The 21,461-nt window shown below is 38.7% G+C and overlaps 2 protein-coding genes across 5 annotated transcripts in view; one reads left to right on the top strand and one right to left on the bottom strand.

Moving 5' to 3' along the window:
* LOC107579798 (CD9 antigen-like) overlaps nucleotides 1-6,685 on the bottom strand; it is a 10,442-nt gene extending 3,757 nt beyond the window's left edge. The window contains exons 1-2 of one of the 2 annotated variants that reach the window (XM_016265595.1): nucleotides 6,479-6,685; nucleotides 2,633-2,735 (exon numbers count right to left, since the gene is read on the bottom strand). In XM_016265595.1, the coding sequence (XP_016121081.1) occupies nucleotides 2,633-2,735; nucleotides 6,479-6,556 (181 nt within the window). In that variant the 5' untranslated portion in view covers nucleotides 6,557-6,685. Of the gene's footprint in view, nucleotides 1-2,632; nucleotides 2,736-4,324; nucleotides 4,453-6,478 lie in introns of those variants that run through there. The other variant, XM_016265603.1, reaches the window with a different exon arrangement.
* Nucleotides 6,686-14,259: 7,574 nt separating this feature from the next.
* The window catches only part of LOC107579307 (anoctamin-2-like), a 35,565-nt gene continuing 28,363 nt past the window's right edge, over nucleotides 14,260-21,461 (top strand). The window contains exons 1-7 of one of the 3 annotated variants that reach the window (XM_016265156.1): nucleotides 14,260-14,317; nucleotides 15,491-15,529; nucleotides 15,856-16,191; nucleotides 20,312-20,410; nucleotides 20,638-20,795; nucleotides 20,957-21,011; nucleotides 21,266-21,317. In XM_016265156.1, the coding sequence (XP_016120642.1) occupies nucleotides 15,500-15,529; nucleotides 15,856-16,191; nucleotides 20,312-20,410; nucleotides 20,638-20,795; nucleotides 20,957-21,011; nucleotides 21,266-21,317 (730 nt within the window). In that variant the 5' untranslated portion in view covers nucleotides 14,260-14,317; nucleotides 15,491-15,499. Of the gene's footprint in view, nucleotides 14,318-15,097; nucleotides 15,530-15,855; nucleotides 16,192-20,311; nucleotides 20,411-20,637; nucleotides 20,796-20,956; nucleotides 21,012-21,265; nucleotides 21,318-21,461 lie in introns of those variants that run through there. The other 2 variants (XM_016265166.1, XM_016265162.1) reach the window with 2 other exon arrangements.

The following is a 21,461-nucleotide window of genomic DNA, read 5'->3' as shown; positions in this document are numbered from 1 at the left end:
TTAAAGGGGTCATATGATGCTTTTTTAAAGATCATTATTTTGTGTATTTGGTGTAACAGAATATGTTGACATGCTTTAATGTTCAAAAAACACATTATTTTTCAAATACTGTACATTATTGTAGGTCCTCTATGCCCCGCCTCTCTCAAACACGTAGTTTTCAACAAAGCCCCTCCTTCCAACAAGCGCAGTCTGCTCTGATTGGCCAGCTGACCCAGTGCAATGTGATTGGCCGAACACCATAAGCACGCGTCGGAAATGTAACGCCCCTTACCATAATCGTGAGCTTCAGCTTTCAACATAAATGTAAAGACAGTTAATAATGTTGTTAGTTTTACCATCAGTTCAAGCCCGAAAGGGAAACAGAGTCGCGTGACAGACACAGTGATGATGCAGTACACAAGCCAAGGTTAAGACAGCTGACGTGCTATGATTTCTGACAGACAGTTCACTCTCCTGTGATGTGACCCTGCTCCCCTCACACACACACACACACACAACACGATGCGCAAAACTCCTTATTTGAACAGTCAATAGCAAATACTTGTACTAATAACAAAACATACTTACAGTAGCTGATTCAGAAGTGCCAGATTGTCATAGCAAAGTCGGAATTGACCCTTTTTTAAATTTATTTTTTTAGAATTAGCCTTTACACAGCCAGCCTTGTACTCTCATAGGTTCACAAAACTGTCATCCATAAAATGCATTGCACAAATTCGAACATCGGGGTTGTGCTGTTCTGTTGTAAATAAATCTTAACCAATGATTCCTCATTGCATCTACTTTCGGAAGGCCAAATAAAGTGCTTTTGCTTTCGCACTGAAACACAGCGTCTCACTGACATGTTGCATCAACACTCCTGAAACCACGCCTTTTTTCTTTGCATGAACATTTTCGTGAGGTAGACATGTGGGGGCGTGTTTGAATGAGGCGTTTCAGCCCGGTCTGGATCGGCCTTCTCTTTTAGATAGAATAAATCATTTTGTGGGAGACTTTCAGCTTTGTAACTCTGCAGATCTTATACATGCACAAACAGCTACATAATACACTAAAGAAAAGGAAAACAAGAAATCGCATCATATGACCCCTTTAATTTATTACAACCATACATTATTCTCAATGTATAAATTATAACTTTTTCCTTTAGCTACTTTATCAGAAACTATGTAAAGCAAGATATGCAAAACAAAATTCCATGCAAGTGGATTGTGCTGTATCCATAGAAACGATGAAACCCAACATACCACACTCTTAAAAATAAACTGGAATCTATGGTTCCATGAAGAACCTTTAACATCTATGGAATCTTTCCATTCCACAAAAGGCTCTTTAAAGGAGAAAGGTTCTTCAGATGATTTAAATATTCTTCATGCTAAGTTTAAGAACGGTTCTTTCATGAGGTACTTTGGGGAACCAAAAATGGTTCTTCTAAACCCCCTGTGGAACCTTTATTTTTAAGAATGTAGCTGCTTTTCTGGACTGAATGCCCTGCTGTCACTCAAAGTGCTTTCAAAACCTCTGACAGGCACTTGGACACTTGCCTACAAAGTTTATCATGTTTCTGGATTGATGGAGGCAAACATTCTTCTGACAAATCTTGAAAAAGGAAAATAAACAGGCCAAACAAAAGGAGGTGTGAAGGGAGCAAACAATGCGGGTTCTGTTGGCGAGGAGGAGAAAGGCAGCTCTGTGAGGGATGATGGGAAGGGGCAGAGCTGGCATCATGTGGGCCAAAGACAGCCTCCTCCAAAACAGCACGGCCATTATAACTCAAACAACCTGCCTCTTAAAAAACAAATATGCAAACAGAAACCCAACATCCCTGTCACTATATTTAGGTGGTTTCCACCCTTCAAAAACTGAGGGATGTTTTATTAGGGGGCTGGTTTTCGGTTTAAAGTTCATTTTGCTGGTTGTTTTGTGGTCTTTCTCCACAAGCCAGATACAAAGAATTCAATCTTTGTGCCTTTCATAAAAACACAGTCTAGAAGAATAGATAGAGTGCTTTGAATGTTACACATGTTTTTGTAGTGGTCAAGCTATTTGTCTCGCTTTAAGAACAGGATTGTTCCGTGAATGTTGAATGACCAAGTCAGGGTCTTGTCTGTCAAAAGTTTGGAACAATTGCAATTTTTTTTTAAGTTTTAAAAGAAGAAGTCTCTTATGCTCAACAAGGCTGTATTTATATGATCATATAGCTTTCATATGAAAATATATCAACCAGCAAATCAGCATATTATAATGATTTCTGAAGGATCGTGTGGCACTGAAGACTGGAGTAATGATGCTGAATATTCAGCTTTGATCACAGCAATAAATTACATAAAATAAAATAAAAAGTATATATACATATATACTGTCTTGTTTCTTGCTCCTGATTCACATTTCATTTGCTTCATGTTGAATCAAAGTGTTCATGACGCACTGTTCACATGACAGATGGTCTGGTGTCTGGAAATAGGTGTGGCTGGTTTCCATGACCACCATTGTACCACATACACAAACATCAACGTATAAAGGCCTGATCACGTGATAAAATGAGCTGTATGGAGGTAAGGAGGGTTTTTGACTCACTGAGAAGTTATTGAGGACTTAGGAAGGGTAACCTAGAAATCCAGACCAAACTCACCAGTGAGGAACACAGATGAAGCATTTTCTCCAGTGAAGAATCCTTTAGTTCTTTCATCGAAACGCAGCCAGAGACCGACAGCTAAAACTCCTGTACCTGCGAGCTGAGGAAACAAACAAAACCTTTAATAAATCTAGGTATGTGTTTAGTTTGAGATAGAGTGACAACAGTGTCATTGGCAAACACAAAGAGGAAACATAGCTGCAGGCCAAGTGTGGAAACATTTACAAACGTGAAGCATCCAGGAAATTAGGTTCAACATTTCCTTCTTTTTCCTCAGAGAATGAAGTCCAACAAGCCTTATGGTACAAAGGCACTTCAACAAAAACCTGACCAACCTGATAATCTTGCTAGCCTGCTTCCAACTTCAAGACCTTACATCTACAGGGCAAACATTGAGAAAGAGATATGCAAAAATATGCTGAACAAACTCTAATTTGTCTTGACCAAATCGAGCAATTCCCAGGATGAAGTAATGTGACTTCCTAGAATGAGTAATGTACTAGATTGTAATCGTTCTTGTTTCTACAAGTCAATCAACAGCACACATACAAAATAAAAAACACCTTTAGACTTGGTCAAAACAGATTATTTTGATAGTCTACAGACAGTTTATATTTCTTCGTCATGCAGATAAAAATTTGGTGTAACTTTTCATTATCATTCCACCTATGAAGTTGCACAATGGGTGGATCAGTGCGTTTCCTCAGGTGCTTTGACCAATGACACCATGAATACTAAGAAACAAACCATACTAGCCAAACCAGATCATAAAACCCACATATACACACAAGCATCTCTGGCACTTGACAAATTCATTGCAATCCTCCAGTGTTCTTCTGCTTTGGAAAACGCAGTCACAAATATGAGTCACGGTGACTCACTGCCAGGGGTGTGGAGGCTTGGCCCTCAAAGATTCCCAAACTGATCCCAGCTTTTCCCATCCACACACAATGGGAGTTGCTGATGGGTGGATTCAGCGTTTGCTAGTTTGTTCACGCACCACAAATCTAACTTAAGTCCAGGCCTAAATACCAAGACCCTTTTGAATTTTCATTTTGAAGCATTTTAAGACAAGATAAATGTTACAGACTGAACCTTATTTTTGCTGTTAGGGGTTTTAAAATTTAGAGGCCTGCAACTTCATATGTGCATTCATTTTTTTGACTTACATGTTAAAATGTCTTACATTCAAGTTAAACTATTTTCCAAACACATTTACAGTCAACAGTAAAAGTACAAGTTCAACAGGCTTACATAAAACAGTCACTAACAATTGTTTTAACCACAAATGAGTGGTTAATGGTTATGTGCAACTAAAACCTACGTGTTCTTAAATAAATTTAATCAGATTGCATGTTCTAGAAATGCCCAGTCTGACCACAGCTTCTATTTAAGTCACATGCACAAGAAACTCATTTCACAATTAATTCAAGTGTGAAAACTGTAGACAAAATGTTGAGAATCGTGTCTCTCAGAGAGCAACGTTTGTCATGCACTACATCAAATATAGATAATCTGAGTGAGCAAACACACATAAAGTATGACATGTAAACAAGCAACTAAAAACTTTTATATCTTCATCACATCACATTTAACCCACATTTACATTTCTCTGTTACTATGTTCCCTTTTTACTCCACAAACATACAATTTAATTAACATGTGCTCACATGATATAAAACCACCTACCCAAAAGATAAAGTTGAAGACAAAGAGCAAGTATTTGATACATTGTACTCCACCCGCAGCCATGGCTAAAAATTAAGCGTAGTTTCAAGAGAAAACACCCGACACTGAGTACCTGAAACGTGCTTGATACCTACCTTAAAAAACAGAGGAGTGAACAAAAAAATTCCAGCAGGCCACACCCTCCTCCCTGGCCTTTGAGGGAAAAGAAGGAGGGGCAAAACCATTTTAGATTTTCTGTGTCACAGGGAAAGTGCGGGGAAGACCGCAGATAAAAGGTCACCTGCCACATAAAAAGTATAAAAGATCCACAAGGCACTTTGGTTGCCAAAACTGCATCAACACAAGCTGATCTGGTTTAACTTATCATGTAACTCGAGCTGTCCCTCAGGAAGTCAGAACACAGCTATTGTCCCTTTGCTTGACACCGCTTCACACTTAAAGTGGAGATGAGTTAGAGACAGAGGTCAGGGAGAAGACAGGACATTAACCCTATAAAGCCTACTGTCATATGTCATACATTAATTTACAAGACCTCTAAAGACCTCCAGAACTTTTATAATAAAAGCTATTTATATATCATCTTATTAAAACAGATTATTGGGAGATATAAAGTGACAACTGATATTTATATGCATTTTATATTAGTTTGCTAGAGATCTAATTGATTTACATTACAAGCTATCTGAATTTAATCTTTTTTGGCAATATAAGCAACTGCACCAAATTGCATATTTTTGCTCAATTTGAGGTGTTTTTTCCCCTCCTCGTGTATGAGCTCCATATTCTCCTATATCATGGACCATAAATGCCTGGTGTATGAAATATGCCACAAAACATTTTAAATATGCCACATTTTAATATAGAGTATATCTTGGTTCAATAAACTTTTATTTAAAAAAAAAAAATGTTATGTCAGGCTTTACAGGGTTAAGGATGGATGTGGTAGGTGTGGACAATCTCAGTAGTTCAGAAAATCCAGTTTCTGAGTTACTCATACAGTGAGTATCAGATTACTTGAATCAAAGTAAACAGTCTTGGTTTAAAGTTTCTAGGTGAAGCACTCAAAATGTTCAACCAAACTTGTTAGAATATAGATTGTTTAGCCTATATATATTTCTATTTTTCCCTATAGACTAGGTAATTGGTTTCTGTCCTTATTTCTTTCTTTGTAAAATACGTTTACATGTGTTTACATTTCATCCCTGAGGCTAAATTTAACCTCATTGATGGGATGGATTAGGGATGTGGTTTCCTAGCAACAGGAATGCAAAGGTTTGACATGTTCTTCCTCTCAATAAGAACAAATTACCGTCTTGGACATGGAATACCCAACGTTATCAATATTGAGCCTGAAACTTGTCTTCTCTTTAACCGCTCAACCAATATGCAAAACTCTCTCTAAGAAATATTTAAAAATACAAACAATGGTAGAGTTAATAGCAAATGTTTTTTCATTTGTTTCTGAGCATGTTCTGTATGGAGGACGAAACCTGCAAAAACAATAAATAAATAAATACAGAAATAAATAAATAAATATGCCCATAACGCCATATTTTGAATCACACTATGGCGAACATAGATCTGTATACATAAGATGGAGAAGTCTTAACTCATGAATATTAATTAGGGCGTGCTGAGTAACCTTCCTGGAGATGAAAGTCGTGTAATCTAATTAATAGTCATGCGTCGATTCGCATTTTTTAGTACTTTTTTTACGCATAAGTAAATTTTTATTGCATAAGCAAGTATTATAAAAAAATGAATAAATTCGCCAACAGATCAACGTAATTGCGAGCATCTACAAACGCACACTTCTCACCGAGCCAGATGTCGTGCAATACGTTACGTAATTAATATTTAAATTGCGCCTTCACCATAGTAGGCCTTGTTGACTTCGAAACGACATAGAGAGCCAATCAATGACAATTCAATTCAGCAAAACGGATATCAGCCTTTAAGATATATTTGTCGTACTTTAATGTTAAATAATTTTATAAGTAGGCCTATATATAGAAATGTGTTTAAAAACCAAATTCAAAGACTACTAGAACAGAATAGCAAGTATGTAGCCTATTAGACATTATGTCACGCACGTATGTGTATACATTTTTTTCCCACGATAAAACATTTAGGAGTGAACTGTATTAAACTCACCCAAAATATGAAATTAAAGACGAATATCATGTATTTGATGCACTGCTCTCCACTGGACAAGCCTGACTTAGACATCATGTAAATCCAGTTTCTAAATCAAATACACAGCAACAGAAGTTTTGTTGTTTTCAGATGTTTCAATTCCCAAAGGTCTGTGTCTGTCCTTGTGTTGCTCCTCTGTGGCTCAATGCTGCTGCCCTGAGGGGAAGTGACTGTTTATAACGGTAAACTCCCACCTCTCATGCGAGAAAGGGAGAAGCTCTGGAGTCGGTCACACTTGTCTTTCTGTCTTCCTTTCTTTCTTAACTTGATGACCATCTTATGTTATGAAATGATCATCAAGTAGTCTAATGAATTTGTATGTAGCCTACTCAAAAAAGAAAGATAATGGCATTAGAAGAAGATCATAAAACTGTCCTCTCATAACCTCTCTTGTCTTGTTTTCTGTGTTTGTTTTCAGACTGTGTGGCTCTTTCACAGAATGCATCACAAGATAGGAGTTGTCTCGTCTTGTGATCAGAGTAGCCTACTAACATGGCACTTTGCACCTTTCTGTGACATGTCACAGTGTATTTTAAATTTTAAGCTGGCAATCAGTCGTTTTGACCTCAATCAGCGCAACAACAACAAAAAAAACGGCAAAAAAAATAGTTCTTCAAAACGGTCTTGGTTTTCAGAATGTTCAGAGAACCTTCAAAAGGAAGTTCTTCGTAGCTAATATTTGCAAAATGATAAAATGGAATGTTCCCTTAGCTTTCAAATAACCAAAATAAATAAATAAATAAATCAAATAATAAATCAAATGTCACCTAAGACCTTTAAATAAAAATGTCTTTTCAGAAATAACGTTTTCATAACATTCCTTCATAACATATTTTTGTTCCAGCAATGCTATGAGTTCTGCTGTGTTATAGCATCTCTATCCTTCTCGAAGAGCTGTAGGCTATACAAATATTCTCTGATGCCATTTTTACTCTGAAATAATCAATACATCTTTCATATTGAAACCACTTTACAGCAGGCTATAAATTATACATTTGTCAAAATCGCACCCTAGATGTCAGATAAGAGCACAGCATATAATGCTTCCTCTCTAAGATATGAACTAATGATTAGGCTACAGGATGTCAACATCACATGCCACATCAGCTAGTCATGGCCCAAACACTTAGTCAGTTGTGGTTTCCTCTCCAATAATGTCTAGGTGCTAAATCCTCAAAACTTTAAGTCATATTTATCAAAGCATTGCACCCCACATGTGGCATTTGCGGATAATTAACATGCACTGCTACCTTATGCAACGATTACTCATGGCTGCTTCCACAGTGGACATTTTCTGCTCTGTTTACAAAGTCTGTCCTCTGTCTAATTATAGAAATTCTTTGCTTTGATTGATTTTTCCTAAAGCTGGTGGTGCCGGCTCTGCGGAGAGGCGAGTAGGCTACAGTGAGGATGATAATTTCGTTGCAGATGAATGGAGCCCATTGTCACGGTCAGAGCAGCACTTTTCTTCATCCCCCAGTGTTGTGACACCCGTCCATCTCCGTCTGTGATGCTCGTCACCCTTAGCAAAACAATGACTGTCAATCATAATGCCAGGGACTCGACGGAATATCTATTTATTAGGGTGACCATGCATGCGTGCTCTTTTTCCCGGACACATTTCTATATTGCCGAAAATATCCAGGTTTTGGCTTTGTTTTCATACTTGCTGAAGGTAATGATCGAAAAGTAGTTTGACCAATAACATGCAGGCATTGTACATAATCGACCAGAGAAGGTGGGAGTACGGTCAAAGCGATGCAAATACGCGCGCAGATGTGTTCGACATGAAGCGGCGCTGCACAGACCGATCGGTGTAGAGAACCGTGAGAGCGATTCGAAAGCATAGGAGCCGTCGCTGCTCTCTATAGCTCTCACGGTGCTTTAAAGGGGTCAAATGATGCGATTTCAATTTTTCCTTTCTCTTTGGAGTGTTACAAGCTCTTGGTGCATAAAGAAGATCTGTAAGGTTGCAAACACTAAAGTCTCAAAACCAAAGAGATATTCTTTATAAAAGTTAAGTTAACCACGCCTACCTAAAACGGCTCGTTCTAACACGCTCCCACATACCTACGTCACGATCTGGGAAGATTTGCATAACGCCTCCAAAATGTTCACGCAAAGAAAGAAATCTTAACTTTTATTCTCTTATTGTTGACGCAGCAGCCATGTCCTGAAGATGCTGTGTGCTTCGTTGTGAAAGCGAAACTACTTTGTTTGGTCTTCCAAAAGAGGACGATATCCGCTTCGTCATGCCTAGAGCTGATCTGTGCTAGTCGCTGAGGGAATACATCAACTTTCACCATGTACAAAGCGGAGTCCAGCTCAGCTCAGCTCACTCTATCCCGGCCTCAGCGCATGCTAAGCTGGGGCTTCCCCTCACGCTAGGCCACTGTGTTTTTCATTGACGCAAAGAAAGAAATCTTAACTTTTATTCTCTTATTGTTGACGCTGCAGCCATGTCCTGAAGATGCTGTGTGCTTCGTTGTGAAAGCGAAACTACTTTGTTTGGTCTTCCAAAAGAGGACGATATCCGCTTCGTCATGCCTAGAGCTGATCTGTGCTGGTCGCTGAGGGAATACATCAACTTTCACCATGTACAAAGCGGAGTCCAGCTCAGCTCAGCTCACTCTATCCTATGTTTACGCGGCGCGATGCAATGCAACGCAACGCGTAAAAAGATAACACAGTATAAGTCATTCTAATCAGTAATTATGTCCCTTTTCCAGTAATTATGCTAATTATGCATCAACAGTATGTGAGGGGCGTAACATTTCCGTCACACGCCTGAGGTATTCGGCCAATCACAACGCATTGGATAGCTGGCCAATCACAGCACACCTCGCCTTTTCAGACCGATGAGCTTTGTAAAAATCTACGCGTTTCAAAAAGGCGGGGCATAGAGGAGAAACAATAATGTACAGTATGTGGAAAATAATGTGTTTTTTTTACTTTAACCCGCATAAACACATTTCATTACCTCAAATACACAAAATAATGTTCTTTTTAGCAGCATCATATGACCCCTTTAATGTCATAACACCGATCGGTCTGCGCAGCTCAAACAAAGCCAAAACCTGTATATTGTATGCAATATAGAAATCCTGGCCGGGAAAAAAGGGCACATATGGTCACCCTATATTTATTTAAATTATATTTACTTAACAAAGCTTTTGTCAACAAGGCAGATAGTGTAGAACTAGTCACAATGTGTTTCTCAACTCAGCATCCCAGATGCTCATTAAATTCAGTGGCCTCTGGAGGTGAATCATTTAGTTAAGAAATTCCAGACAATTAGTTCAGACACAAGACCTGTTCGATCTTAGAGTGACATTTCACCAGTAATTTCATTTTGAGAGAGGATGCTGGGTGAACAACGTCTGTTTTTGTAAACACTAAAATCAGATACGTTTTTTAACTGCCTAGGCCTATTTCATGCATGTAGGTTTCGTGGAATGTGTGCACATATTTCCACATTTTCACATGTTGAGCAAAGACATGACACCATCTAATCTAGTCTGCGACATCGTCTTTTTGCTGAGAAAACCTATTGCATATTTTTAGTCATACTCTGGTGTCTGGTGCATGAACTTATTACCATTTACTCACCCTCATGTCATTCTCAGTGACTTTTTCTGTGGAACACAAAAGAGGGTGTTTTAAATAATGTTGTTAACTAATCAGTTTCCTTTCCCATTGACTTTCAATGTATGGACACAAAATACAACATTATCAACATTCTTCAAAAATATAATCTTTTGTGTGGAATGGATATTTACAATGTTCAAGAATTTCCAGCTGGATTTGAAATTCAACTGTTTTATTCTCAAAGAGAAGGGGAAAGGAAAAATAAGGATCGGTTTTGTGAGGCCTTTTGTGAAAGGATCTCTCTTCAAAACAACTCTGTATTCATAGTGGCACAAAGACAGTTTTGAAAAAAAGGGCTCTTATGAGTTCGGGACATTGGAGGCTAGTGGTGGGTAATGATGCTATGCAGTCTAACTGCCTAGGCCTATTTCATGCATGTAGGTTTCGTGGAATGTGTGCACATATTTCCACATTTTCACATGTTGAGCAAAGACATGACACCATCTAATCTAGTCTGCGACATCGTCTTTTTGCTGAGAAAACCTATTGCATATTTTTAGTCATACTCTGGTGTCTGGTGCATGAACTTATTACCATTTACTCACCCTCATGTCATTCTCAGTGACTTTTTCTGTGGAACACAAAAGAGGGTGTTTTAATTAATGTTGTTAACTAATCAGTTTCCTTTCCCATTGACTTTCAATGTATGGACACAAAATACAACATTATCAACATTCTTCAAAAATATAATCTTTTGTGTGGAATGGATATTTACAATGTTCAAGAATTTCCAGCTGGATTTGAAATTCAACTGTTTTATTCTCAAAGAGAAGGGAAAAGGAAAAATAAGGATCGGTTTTGTGAGGCCTTTTGTGAAAGGATCTCTCTGTATTCATAGTGGCACAAAGACAGTTTTGAAAAAAAGGGCTCTTATGAGTTCGGGACATTGGAGGCTAGTGGTGGGTAATGATGCTATGCAGTGGCGGATTTAGGCATGGGCGACATGGGCAACCGACCAGGGGTGCGTTTCCCAAAAGCATCGTGATCTAACTAGTTAGTTCCATTGAAATCTATTGATAACGACGGAATTGCGACCATAGTTGCTTTTGGGAAACGCACCCAGGGCGGCATCTTGCACAAGGGGGAAAAAAGGTGGTTTTACCGCTCATTTGCACCACAAGCCAATATCATGTCACCTTGTGCGTCAATTAACCTGGTCGGGACTCGGCGTGTGCGACCGGAGAAGTAGCCTCACTCAGACGCAAAGGCGGAGGGTGAACCAGATCCAGGTTAAGTCTATAGCCTGTTTAGCCTAAAATTAGGCACACCACAAACCCGTCATTTTGCCAGATATGGGTGTTATGTCATAAAATATTTGTTAATACTAGGCTACTAAATTTGTATTTAACCGGATGACAATTTTAAAAAATCATTATGCTTTTATGTCCACCGTTTTTCAAGCAACGAATAAAAGCGAACAGAACATTTACATTATCAGAGAACATTGCTGTCTTAAGTCTAGCCAAGTTTAAACTATCAAATAATAGCCTATATATACTGTATAGGCCTATCACTTATGTTATGCTATGCTATTACACACAAGGGCAGCAACATTACTTTTTCTGACCAACTAGCTTACATAACCAGACAATATGTAATTTTGTAATATATTGTATTTTTTTAACAAACGTAGCATCACTCACTTTATTAATGCTTTTGCTGTACAATTATGCGTTTATATATTTGCCTCAATTTGTAATAATTTAAATATATAGATTAATACAGGCAAAAGTATAGGGACACACGCACACGCACGCACACGCACGCGCACACACGCACACACACACACACACATATATAGCGCCCAGGGCGCTAGAACCGACACTGATGCTGTGTTAATGTTGCCCTCTTGTGGTTCTCTGGTTAAAAAAAAGAGAGAGAGATATTTAGGTTGCAATGTTGATTATTGAACACATGAGGGCACACACTGCTAAAATTCTGATGACTTTATCAAAGGACAACCAACCGTTTTTTAACTACAAGAGAGTGCTAATATTGCATCATATCCACAGCCCCAAACCTCTTGGTTCTTTAGATGGAATCTGTTATTAATTCATTGTATATATGTTGGTTTGCCTGTTGCACAGTTGACTTTCATCAATACCTTGCCTTAACCTCCCACCGTATGTATAGAGCATGGATTAAGATAAATACATACATATTAGAATTATGCCTTTAGAGTGCAAATCCCTCCCTTTCCAGTGGGCCAAATCAATTCCCAACTGTACCCTCCAGAACTATGTGAGTAATGTAAAGCATATACGTCTATAAATAGAAGGTGTGAAATGCACGGGAGTATCAAGGCTGATTTATTGGGCAGGCTTTTGAAGAGTTAAACGTGACATACTCCCCATTCTTGTTTCCAAGAGAAAATCAAGCAAATCGAGAGCAGTTGTGTGGGTGAGCTGGTGAGGGGTATAAGTGAATGGAGGAAATTCCACGTCTCCTCACTGATCTGAATGAGTTTCTATAGACCTGGATACTTAACTTGGCAACATGAAAATCATGGTAATTGTGTGTTCAAATATATGTTTTTAAAGGGGTTCTGACCTTCTGTATGAAAGCATCACATCCAAACCAATATAAAAAAATCTAATGTTTTGCTAACGTCAAGTTATGAAAAAGATATTTCTGAATGTCCAGGTTTTTATTGGTTATGTGAATGTTACAGAAAACATTTAGGGAATGTACAATTTTAGTTTAAAGTTATCTAATCTTTAATAATGTTCTCAAAACAATAGGACAAAAACATTATCATTACATTGTTCATGGAACGTTTTCCTGAAACGTTTTAGTTTGTCTAACATTTTTTAAATGTTACTACTTGTTTTAGAATGTTTAGAGAATATGCAAAAGTAACATTCAAATAATGTTTGCAAAATTATGAAATGGAATGTTCCCTTACCAAATGTTTTTTTAACCAAGAAAAAAAAGTTTTTAAAACAATTTTAAAAGTGGACAATTTGAATGTTCAGAGAACATTCAGAAAAAATTACTTTGAGAGAACCTTGCCAGAACATTAGCCAACGTTCTGAGAACATTTCCTGTTTGCTGGGATAAAAGCTGCTGGGCCTAATATTTTAGTGTGTGACATAATTGCACTGAATGGGGCAGGTGCATCATCCTAATGATGCTGTCAGCCAAAATAAACACTCCAAGACATTTCCACTGAATCTGCTTCAGTTTTTAATAGGTCTCTCAGTTTTTGATAGGTCCATTTCTGGTGGAACTGGAAGATAAGTGGGCTGTGTTCACCCATGACAGAAGGTCCTGGAAATTAGTTAAAGTTTGGCACAATCATAAGCCCTCTCTCTCTCTCCAGCAGTCACGGTATTAAATTAAACCTGGCCAAAGCCTTGAGAGGATTTTGCGCCTTCACAGTCTCCAAGCGTCCCATACCTGGTTGCGCTTCAAATCGCTGGTAACATGGCTGTGAATAAATCCTGTTCATATGTAGGTAAGTCATGACAAACCCTGTTGACAGATAATTGCCTATAGTTGACAGTGTGTTGAAAACTTCTGACTTCAGTTATAAACCGTACCAGAGGCATTTTTACAGAACGGTTATGCTCTGTCCGGATAACAACATGCTGCTGACAACTGTAAACTGTACATGTACTTGTATGTTAAATAATATTAAATAATTTACTATGCAGAGTGCTTGTGTAGGTGACATTTATTAGAATTTTAATTATAAATATTTATATGGCTTATATTTAGACATTAATAGAAATATTTTGTTTTGAATAAAATATAGCAAATTGTTTATGTTATTGGTGTTGAATATTGTTTCTGCAAATAGATTGTGTTTTTTACTATGTGTGATCAAAGAGTTATAGGAAGAGTTGTCTTTGTAGGTCTCTTTTTGAGGTCTTTTAAAGGTTAAAGGTGCATCCTTAACCCTGTGTAGTCATGTTCGTGGAGTAAGATCTATATAAATGTTAAATGTATGGATATTAACTGCTATTAAAACTTTGTTTCCCATCAACAGAGGTGCATAGCTGTGTTCTGAATGGAGTCAGCACTGCCTTGAGTGAGTCCTCCTCTGTCTGGAGTGATTTAAAGGAAGTATCTGAGACTGAAGTCATGAACTCCATCAGCTGCACCTTTGATGATCCATTTGATTTCAGTGAAGAGTCTTGGGATCAAGTGAGTAGCCTGCTCAACATGTCTATGTGGCAAATAAACTTTTTTAACATAAGTTTTTATGAGTTATGTGTTTGTAGATTACTTTAAAGAAATAAAGCATCAGAGCCTCATAATAGGTGTCAAGAAGTTGGCTATAACAGCACTAAAATTCTCCTAAACCACTAAATAACAACAAATGCCACAACCACAACACTTTCCTAAGCACCTGGACAAACTTTCCTGATGTATGAGGTCATATTATGTAATGATAAAAAATTAAGGTAATTTTGATGTATTGTACATTTTAATCAGTTTTAAAATGTTGCATATTTATGTTGCTAGTGGCTAATGAAATTAGCTTGAATAAATTAATATGAATTTATTCAAGATGATTTCAGGGATTCTCACTGCTAGGTTGACAGAGAAAGATGCAGAATGGATGAACTACAACAAATTTATGAAATATGTCTACACCACAAGCTGTCTGTTCACTAAAAGTAGAAAAAGGAGGAGTTTGAACACTTTCTAAGTGTCAAATGTGATTGAAATGAGCAGGAAATCTAAAAAAAAATAGAATTTTTCAAAAGTATTTGCACATATAAATATAAATATATCACATTATTTTTTTAAATTCTAACCTTATGTTTTATTTATTTTATGTGTTGCTCCATCAACGCTATTTTTTTTCTTTATAAATATTTTTTCTTCGTTACTTTATTCATTTAGAAGTAAGCACATTGTGCTTATGGGGGCATTTAGCCCCCCTGATTCCTATATATTAAGCTCAAACCAAGCGCTATTTAACACAGATTCACGGTGCAATAAACGGGTGTGATAAAAATGTGACATTACGCGTAATCCCCTCCGGCGCGTAATGATGCGCTCTGGCGCTTGGAGACTCGCGGGTATTCCTCCAGGGACGATTAGTCAGGGACAAATCAGAAGTTTCTGTGGAGATGCGTTCTGTTGTGCGTGAAGCAAAGCTTTGCGCTTCCCAGTCAACGGTGCCAAAATCAGACAGACGGATGGATTTCATGCTTTGCGAGATCGATGGATAAACAGAGGGAAAGATGGATGGTGGCGTCTCTAGTAGGGTGACATCAGAAACGTGCATGCCACCAGAAACGCACACAATTTTCCAGGAACGCTGAGAAACTGTTGCTGTTTCTTATTGTTTTTGTGTTTTTATTTAAGTGTGATAACATGCTGCAGACAACTGACAACAAGATACACGTGAGTATGCTTTTGATTGTTCATGAGTAGTACTACTAGAATACTAGCAGCAATACTCAAACAGATTAGCATTAGTTCTATAGCCAGAACATTGAATGAAGGATAACCGAGAAATAATGGCATGAATGAAAATTGTCTATTGCTTTCATACTTTCAATCTAAATGGAAGTGTATTGAGAACAGCCAAATTAAGAAGCAATAGTCTGACCTACATCTATCCTCACCATACTCCCTCCCTCCTTTCTCCTAAATTGAATTTGATATGCACGCACACTGCTGATGAACACTGAGCCTGGGTACATTGTATTCTCCTCTCACCTGTTCAGGTGGCCAATAACCTGATGGACATGGACCAGGACCCTCGCAAACGGCTGTGCTTTGCTGACGGCCGAAGGAAAGTGGACTATGTGCTGGTGTACCACTATCGAAAACGCTCCTCCGTCAGGGGGTCTCCTAGTCAACACAGACTGTCCATCATCTCCAATGGTAGTTATCCTTTAGGAGTGGAGGAAAAAGACCCAGAGGGAGGGAAGGATGAACCTGCAGAGGTGGTGGTGGACGTCGAACCCCTAGACCCTGCTGATGGGGAGAAAATCATGATCCGAGAGGAGTTCGAAGGCAATTTAAAGGATGCTGGGCTGGAAATTGAGTGTGATAAAGAGGTGAGTAGAAACTGAATAAATCTTATTTGTGCTGGTTTTACATGCCATTTGAGAATGAACTGATTTTGCTTTAGCCAGATGCATCTAAGTGCGTTTTTGGTCTTTTTAAGGGCCACATCTGGTGCTGATTTTATAGAAAGCTGTCACTTTAGATCAGTTGAGTCGTGCCTTGTCAAAAACAATATCAGTCATGTGACCACTTCTATTCATATTCTAGAAATTTTAGGAAATAAGATCTTGACCATGAAAATTGACTCCAGTTCGGTTTTCATAAAGACTGTTTCCTTAATAGTGTATGTGTGTGGGTGTGTGTGTGTGTGTGTGAATTGTGAGCTAGTCGGTCTTTCCAAGTCTTACTACGCAGCTTAGTATTGGATAGAGTTACCATTTCACAGGGCATCAGACCAACTTGGGAATTATCCGTGTATCATTGTTTTGTTATGTAAGCCATTACTTTTAAAGATGGCCCATTATGGAGTAATTGGTTTGTATTTGTATGGTATTATTAATGGTCCCAAATAAACTCTTCTTCATCTGTTGCTAGTAAGCTTGTTTTTATATCATATCTGGGGAATCAGGTGAACTCTCCTTACTTAAAAAGCTAATGGACATGCATTCTTGTCTAAAGAAAAACTCTCTTGTAGAATATAGCAGAAAACACGTTGTTATTGTGCATCTGTTTTGTGATTGTTTTGTACTGCATGTCTTCATCTGTAGGGTGATTAGACCATGAATGCTTGTGGTGTGAAGCCAAGTAAGATTATCAGGGTGGTAATAGTAGTGATTGTCTCCTCTCTCTCAGAAGAGCTGTGAACCTTTGACAGCACACTGAGTTAACTGTACTCTAGCCTGAAAGGGACCAAATTTCTTCTCCAAATTTAACGCTTTGCTATTTGTCGTTGTTGTAAATGATAGATACCCCTTTTCAACTCGGACATAATCATCTGAGTCTGAGGTGTTTTTTTTTATCATGCATCGTGCATTTAAAAACACAGAGATATTAAACAATGCACTCCATAGCATCGTTTCCCCATGGGAAGCCTAGTAAGGTGACAAAATGTGCATGCAGTGACAAGCTTTGTCATGATGGCTTTCAACATCATCATCATTCAACAGTCTTCTCCTGGTTTGTCTGATCACAAACATTGCATAATGTTTTGCCCCAGCCAGTGTTTTCTGCTCTCTGACCTCTACAAATACCTGCGGTCAGACGCTCTGAATTATTCAGCCGGTAAGTGAAGTTTGATTGAAGACAGTCTGAACAGGGGCAAGCGGGTCAAGTCACACATGGCATGTTCCTCTTACCTCGGCACATCGTTAGCATTTACTATCACTCTGGCTGAATATGCTATCTCAGATAGATTCAGGCATGTGAGGTGCCTGGTGGATTGACTTCATAGGGAGTGAAGTTTTGTTTTGAATATCTTCAATGCTCAAGGGGATGTCACTACTGCTGGTATCATGTTTCAGTGGCCGCGTTAGCTGTGTTTGTTTGTCTTAATAGCCCCGGTCTGATGGATAACATTGGCTTTCTATGGTGGCAATAAAAAAGCCTAAAAACAAAACAAAACAAAAAAAACAGAGGGAAGACGTGGTGAGAAGACTTTTCCTGCACCTTTCTCAATGGTATAAATATTCATGCATGATGCATTTAAAGAGAGTTAATTAAAGATGAAAGATTCAGCATTCTTATCCACTTTAGATGTGTTCTCAACATCATTGCCTGCAGTAACAAGTAAACCATCATCATGTTCGCAAGTCTCTGATGTAGAGTCTCTAGTCTCATGTCCTTGAGGTGGAGTACAAATTAAGTTACAAGTCTCTTTTTTATATATTGCAGGCTAATCTGAGTAACCTATAAATGCACTCAATAGAAAATTTTCCCTTAGTAAATGAATGGGTAACTATGGTAACTGGGATTTGTTTTCCCTCAAGCCAAACCATGCTAAACCTACATTTTACATTATATATTTTAATTTTTCTAGAATACTTTATGTAGTATAATTTCATATATACATGTATTTTCTAAAGTAGATGCCAGTGCTTCTCTCATTATCATTGTCCGTAAACCTTTGGACTGTAAACCAGTTTTAGTCACCATGTTGAAACGCTGCTGTGTAATACAAAATGATGCATAATCTCACAAGAGTTACGGCATGCAAAAGAGTGAAGTGACATGTGGCCAAGTATGGTGACCCATACTTGGAATTAGTGCTCTGCATTTAACGCAGCTGCAGCACCCGGGGAGCAGTTGTGGGTTCGGTGCCTTGCTCAAGGGCACTTCAGTCATGGTATTGAAGGTGGGAGAGAGCACTGTACATTCACTCCCCCACCTACAATCCCTGCCGGTACGAGACTCGAACCTGCAACCTTTGGGTTACGAGTCCAACTCTCTAACCATTAGACCACGACTTCCCAAGAGACTCCCTTTTATCTGAACAGTGTCTTCTTGTGGACCTAAAGTCTGTTCGCAAGTCTTTAATTTGTAGTCTCAAGGCAAACTGTTTAAGTTAGACTTAAGTTTGAGTCTCAGACTAGAGTTTGCAATTCTGGTGTAAGCCATGAATTCTTAGGAGATGTTGAGACAGCGATGTTGTTTCTCAACTCTTAGTTTGAGTTAATTATACCAAATGTCAAAGCAAGGTTCAATCTGCCATGAAGAACCGTTTCCACTCATGGGTCTTCGGGAGTCCCTCAAATGTCAGTCGCAGCCAGTTTCTGAAGTGATGGCTCCCGCTCAGACTGTGCTCAAATCAAGCTAATTGCCTTACCCTGCTGAGATGAAGTACTAATTGGAATATCTTATCCTAATTAACCTTCTCAGATCCACATGTTATTTTTATCTCTCCTTTGTGAGTGTGTGTGTGTGTGGAGGGGGCAGAGAAAAAACACCCGTCGTGTTGGAACGCAGGGGACGGTGAGGATGTCCTCAGGTTTCCATAATCTCTTTCTGTCTCATCACTCTCATCTCATCCAGATGTCTCTTTCAGTTTCATCTTCCTTTCTTCTTAACACATGCTTCTCTAGATGGCATGGCTGACCACTGCCAGACAGATACGGTTACTGTCATCTCTGTATGGGCACGACGCAGCTTCAGTGTTAGGTTTCATGGCTACAACTTGCAAAAAGAGATCATTTCCATACCCCCCAAGTATATGTAATATATATAGTCCCTCTTTAGGGGCTCTTGGATGGGCTTGATGACAATCTGCCACTCTTTTGACATTGATACTGCCTTTTCTAGGTTATTTTCAATTTATGTGTTTGTGTTTGAATGCTGCCGATTACCACAGGCAATAATTTCCACAGTATGTTTAAACAAATGTGAAATGCATTTACAGTAAAACACTTAAAAACCTAAGAGGCAAGTGGTCAGCACTGCAAATTAGTGCCTAAAATATGCAAATATAACACTTCTGAGGCTGGTGTAATTGATCTATAAACTAGAATGGTCTCACCTCTAAAAGGGCAATTTAGTCAACTTAAAACTTAAAATGCATGACCCAAAAACATACCTCGCATAAAGGGCATGTACTAGATTGAGTAGTTTTCTTTAGAGAAAAGGCATCCTTTTTTATCTGTATTTTCAATGTAATGAAAACATTAAAGAATTTGATTATACACAAACATTTCAATAATATTAATTTGTTAATTTGTGGACACTCTAGAAATAATGCGCGAAGATTGTACCTGTAGGGCTCCAACAGTTTGTCACTGGGGCAATAGCTTTAAAGTGACGTCTTTGTACCTTAATTACCCCTAAAAGGGTTCAGAGTAGTACCTTAAAGGTCTATATTACTGATGAGGTAAAAAGTTGTCCCTTTAAGGGTACTGTCTTAAGGTACAGTTTTTGCATATTTTGACAGTGCATGTACTTATACAATAAAAATTCAATTAAAGTGAACTAATTACCAAAATATTGTCAAAATTCAATAGGAAATGCATATGGGTCAGCATTTATCTTGTCTTAATTGGCCTGAACAGAAGTTTATTTTAAGAACAGGTCACTTATGCTTCAGAACTATTTTAGTTTCTCTAATTGTAACTTTTTATTCATAAAATGACAAAAATCAACTTGGAGACAGTATGTCAAGACATTTCTTTTCAATTCTTTCCCCAGAACAAGGCTCATGGTCATGCTTTCATTCGGCTACATGCGCCTTGGCAGGTGTTGAGCAGAGAGGCAGAGTTTCTCAAGATCAAGGTGCCCACCAAGAAGGTAAGACACAGCAGAGCTCCCTCTGAATCTCAAGACAAACCCGAGGCCCTTTGGATGTCTTAATGTGAGTTCTCCACAAGCCCTCAGAAGTCCCTGCATGCGTTATGTAGTGTGTCTCTCTCTGATGTATGTAAGGGAGAGGGGGAAAAGCACAAACGACTGATGCTGATTGTTGGTCTAATGCTTTACTGCTAATTTTGACCATAAAGACTTTGTCTCTTGTTCAGAGTTATGAGTTGAGGGAAGAAAAAGGTCTGGCTGCCACCATGAATGAAGTGTGGCGGAAGTTAAATCAACCGTTCCAGCCCAAAGTACCCCATCAGGAGCAAGAACACAGCCGTACCAAGTTCCTTTCGCACTGTTTCTCCCGGGACAAGCTCCACCTGTGAGAACCTGCCATGGTTGGGGTGATGTGGGGTTAAATGTCATCAGTGGCCACATGGGATTTTGTTCCTTTCTAAGAGGACTTGACAGGATTTGTTTGATTGCCAAAGGAATCTGTGTAACTCATGGAAAGTCTCATCGCTATTTTTGGCCTTTTTGCAGGTACAACATCAATTCAAAGGACACCTTCTTCGACAATGCCACAAGGAGCCGAATAGTGAGTTTCTTTTGCTTTGCTCATGAAAGTTCTGTTCAGCCGTAATGGTACAATGTGATACGTGTTCTCTGGATGTTGAAAAGAGAACACGATATACAAGAGGGAACAAAAGTTATTTGCTAGCAGCAGGAGACTGCCGTCTCTAGGCACCGTTCTAGGAAACCAATTCCGCCGGGGTTTTTTCCGGGAACAATTTTCAGGTTTCTTGTTTGCTTGTATCTCTCTCACTCTTTCTCTCTCACTGTCTGCCCCAGGTGTATGAAATCCTCAGACGCACCGCCTGCACACGGACCTGCCAAACCATGGGTTAGTAATACATTAATCCATAACCTAAGCACAAACTAGTGTTTGGGAAATCCTCAGGATAGTCAGGGCCAGAATGAGAGCTTTGGATGTGGGCACGGTGCAGTTGGAACAGGGTGCAACACAAGCCCATGCCATATGCTCCCT

The sequence above is a fragment of the Sinocyclocheilus grahami genome, unplaced genomic scaffold, assembly GCF_001515645.1.
Source record: "Sinocyclocheilus grahami isolate Dianchi unplaced genomic scaffold, SAMN03320097.WGS_v1.1 scaffold33.1, whole genome shotgun sequence".
NCBI lineage: Eukaryota > Metazoa > Chordata > Actinopteri > Cypriniformes > Cyprinidae > Sinocyclocheilus > Sinocyclocheilus grahami.
This window is presented reverse-complemented; position numbering and strand designations above follow the sequence as displayed.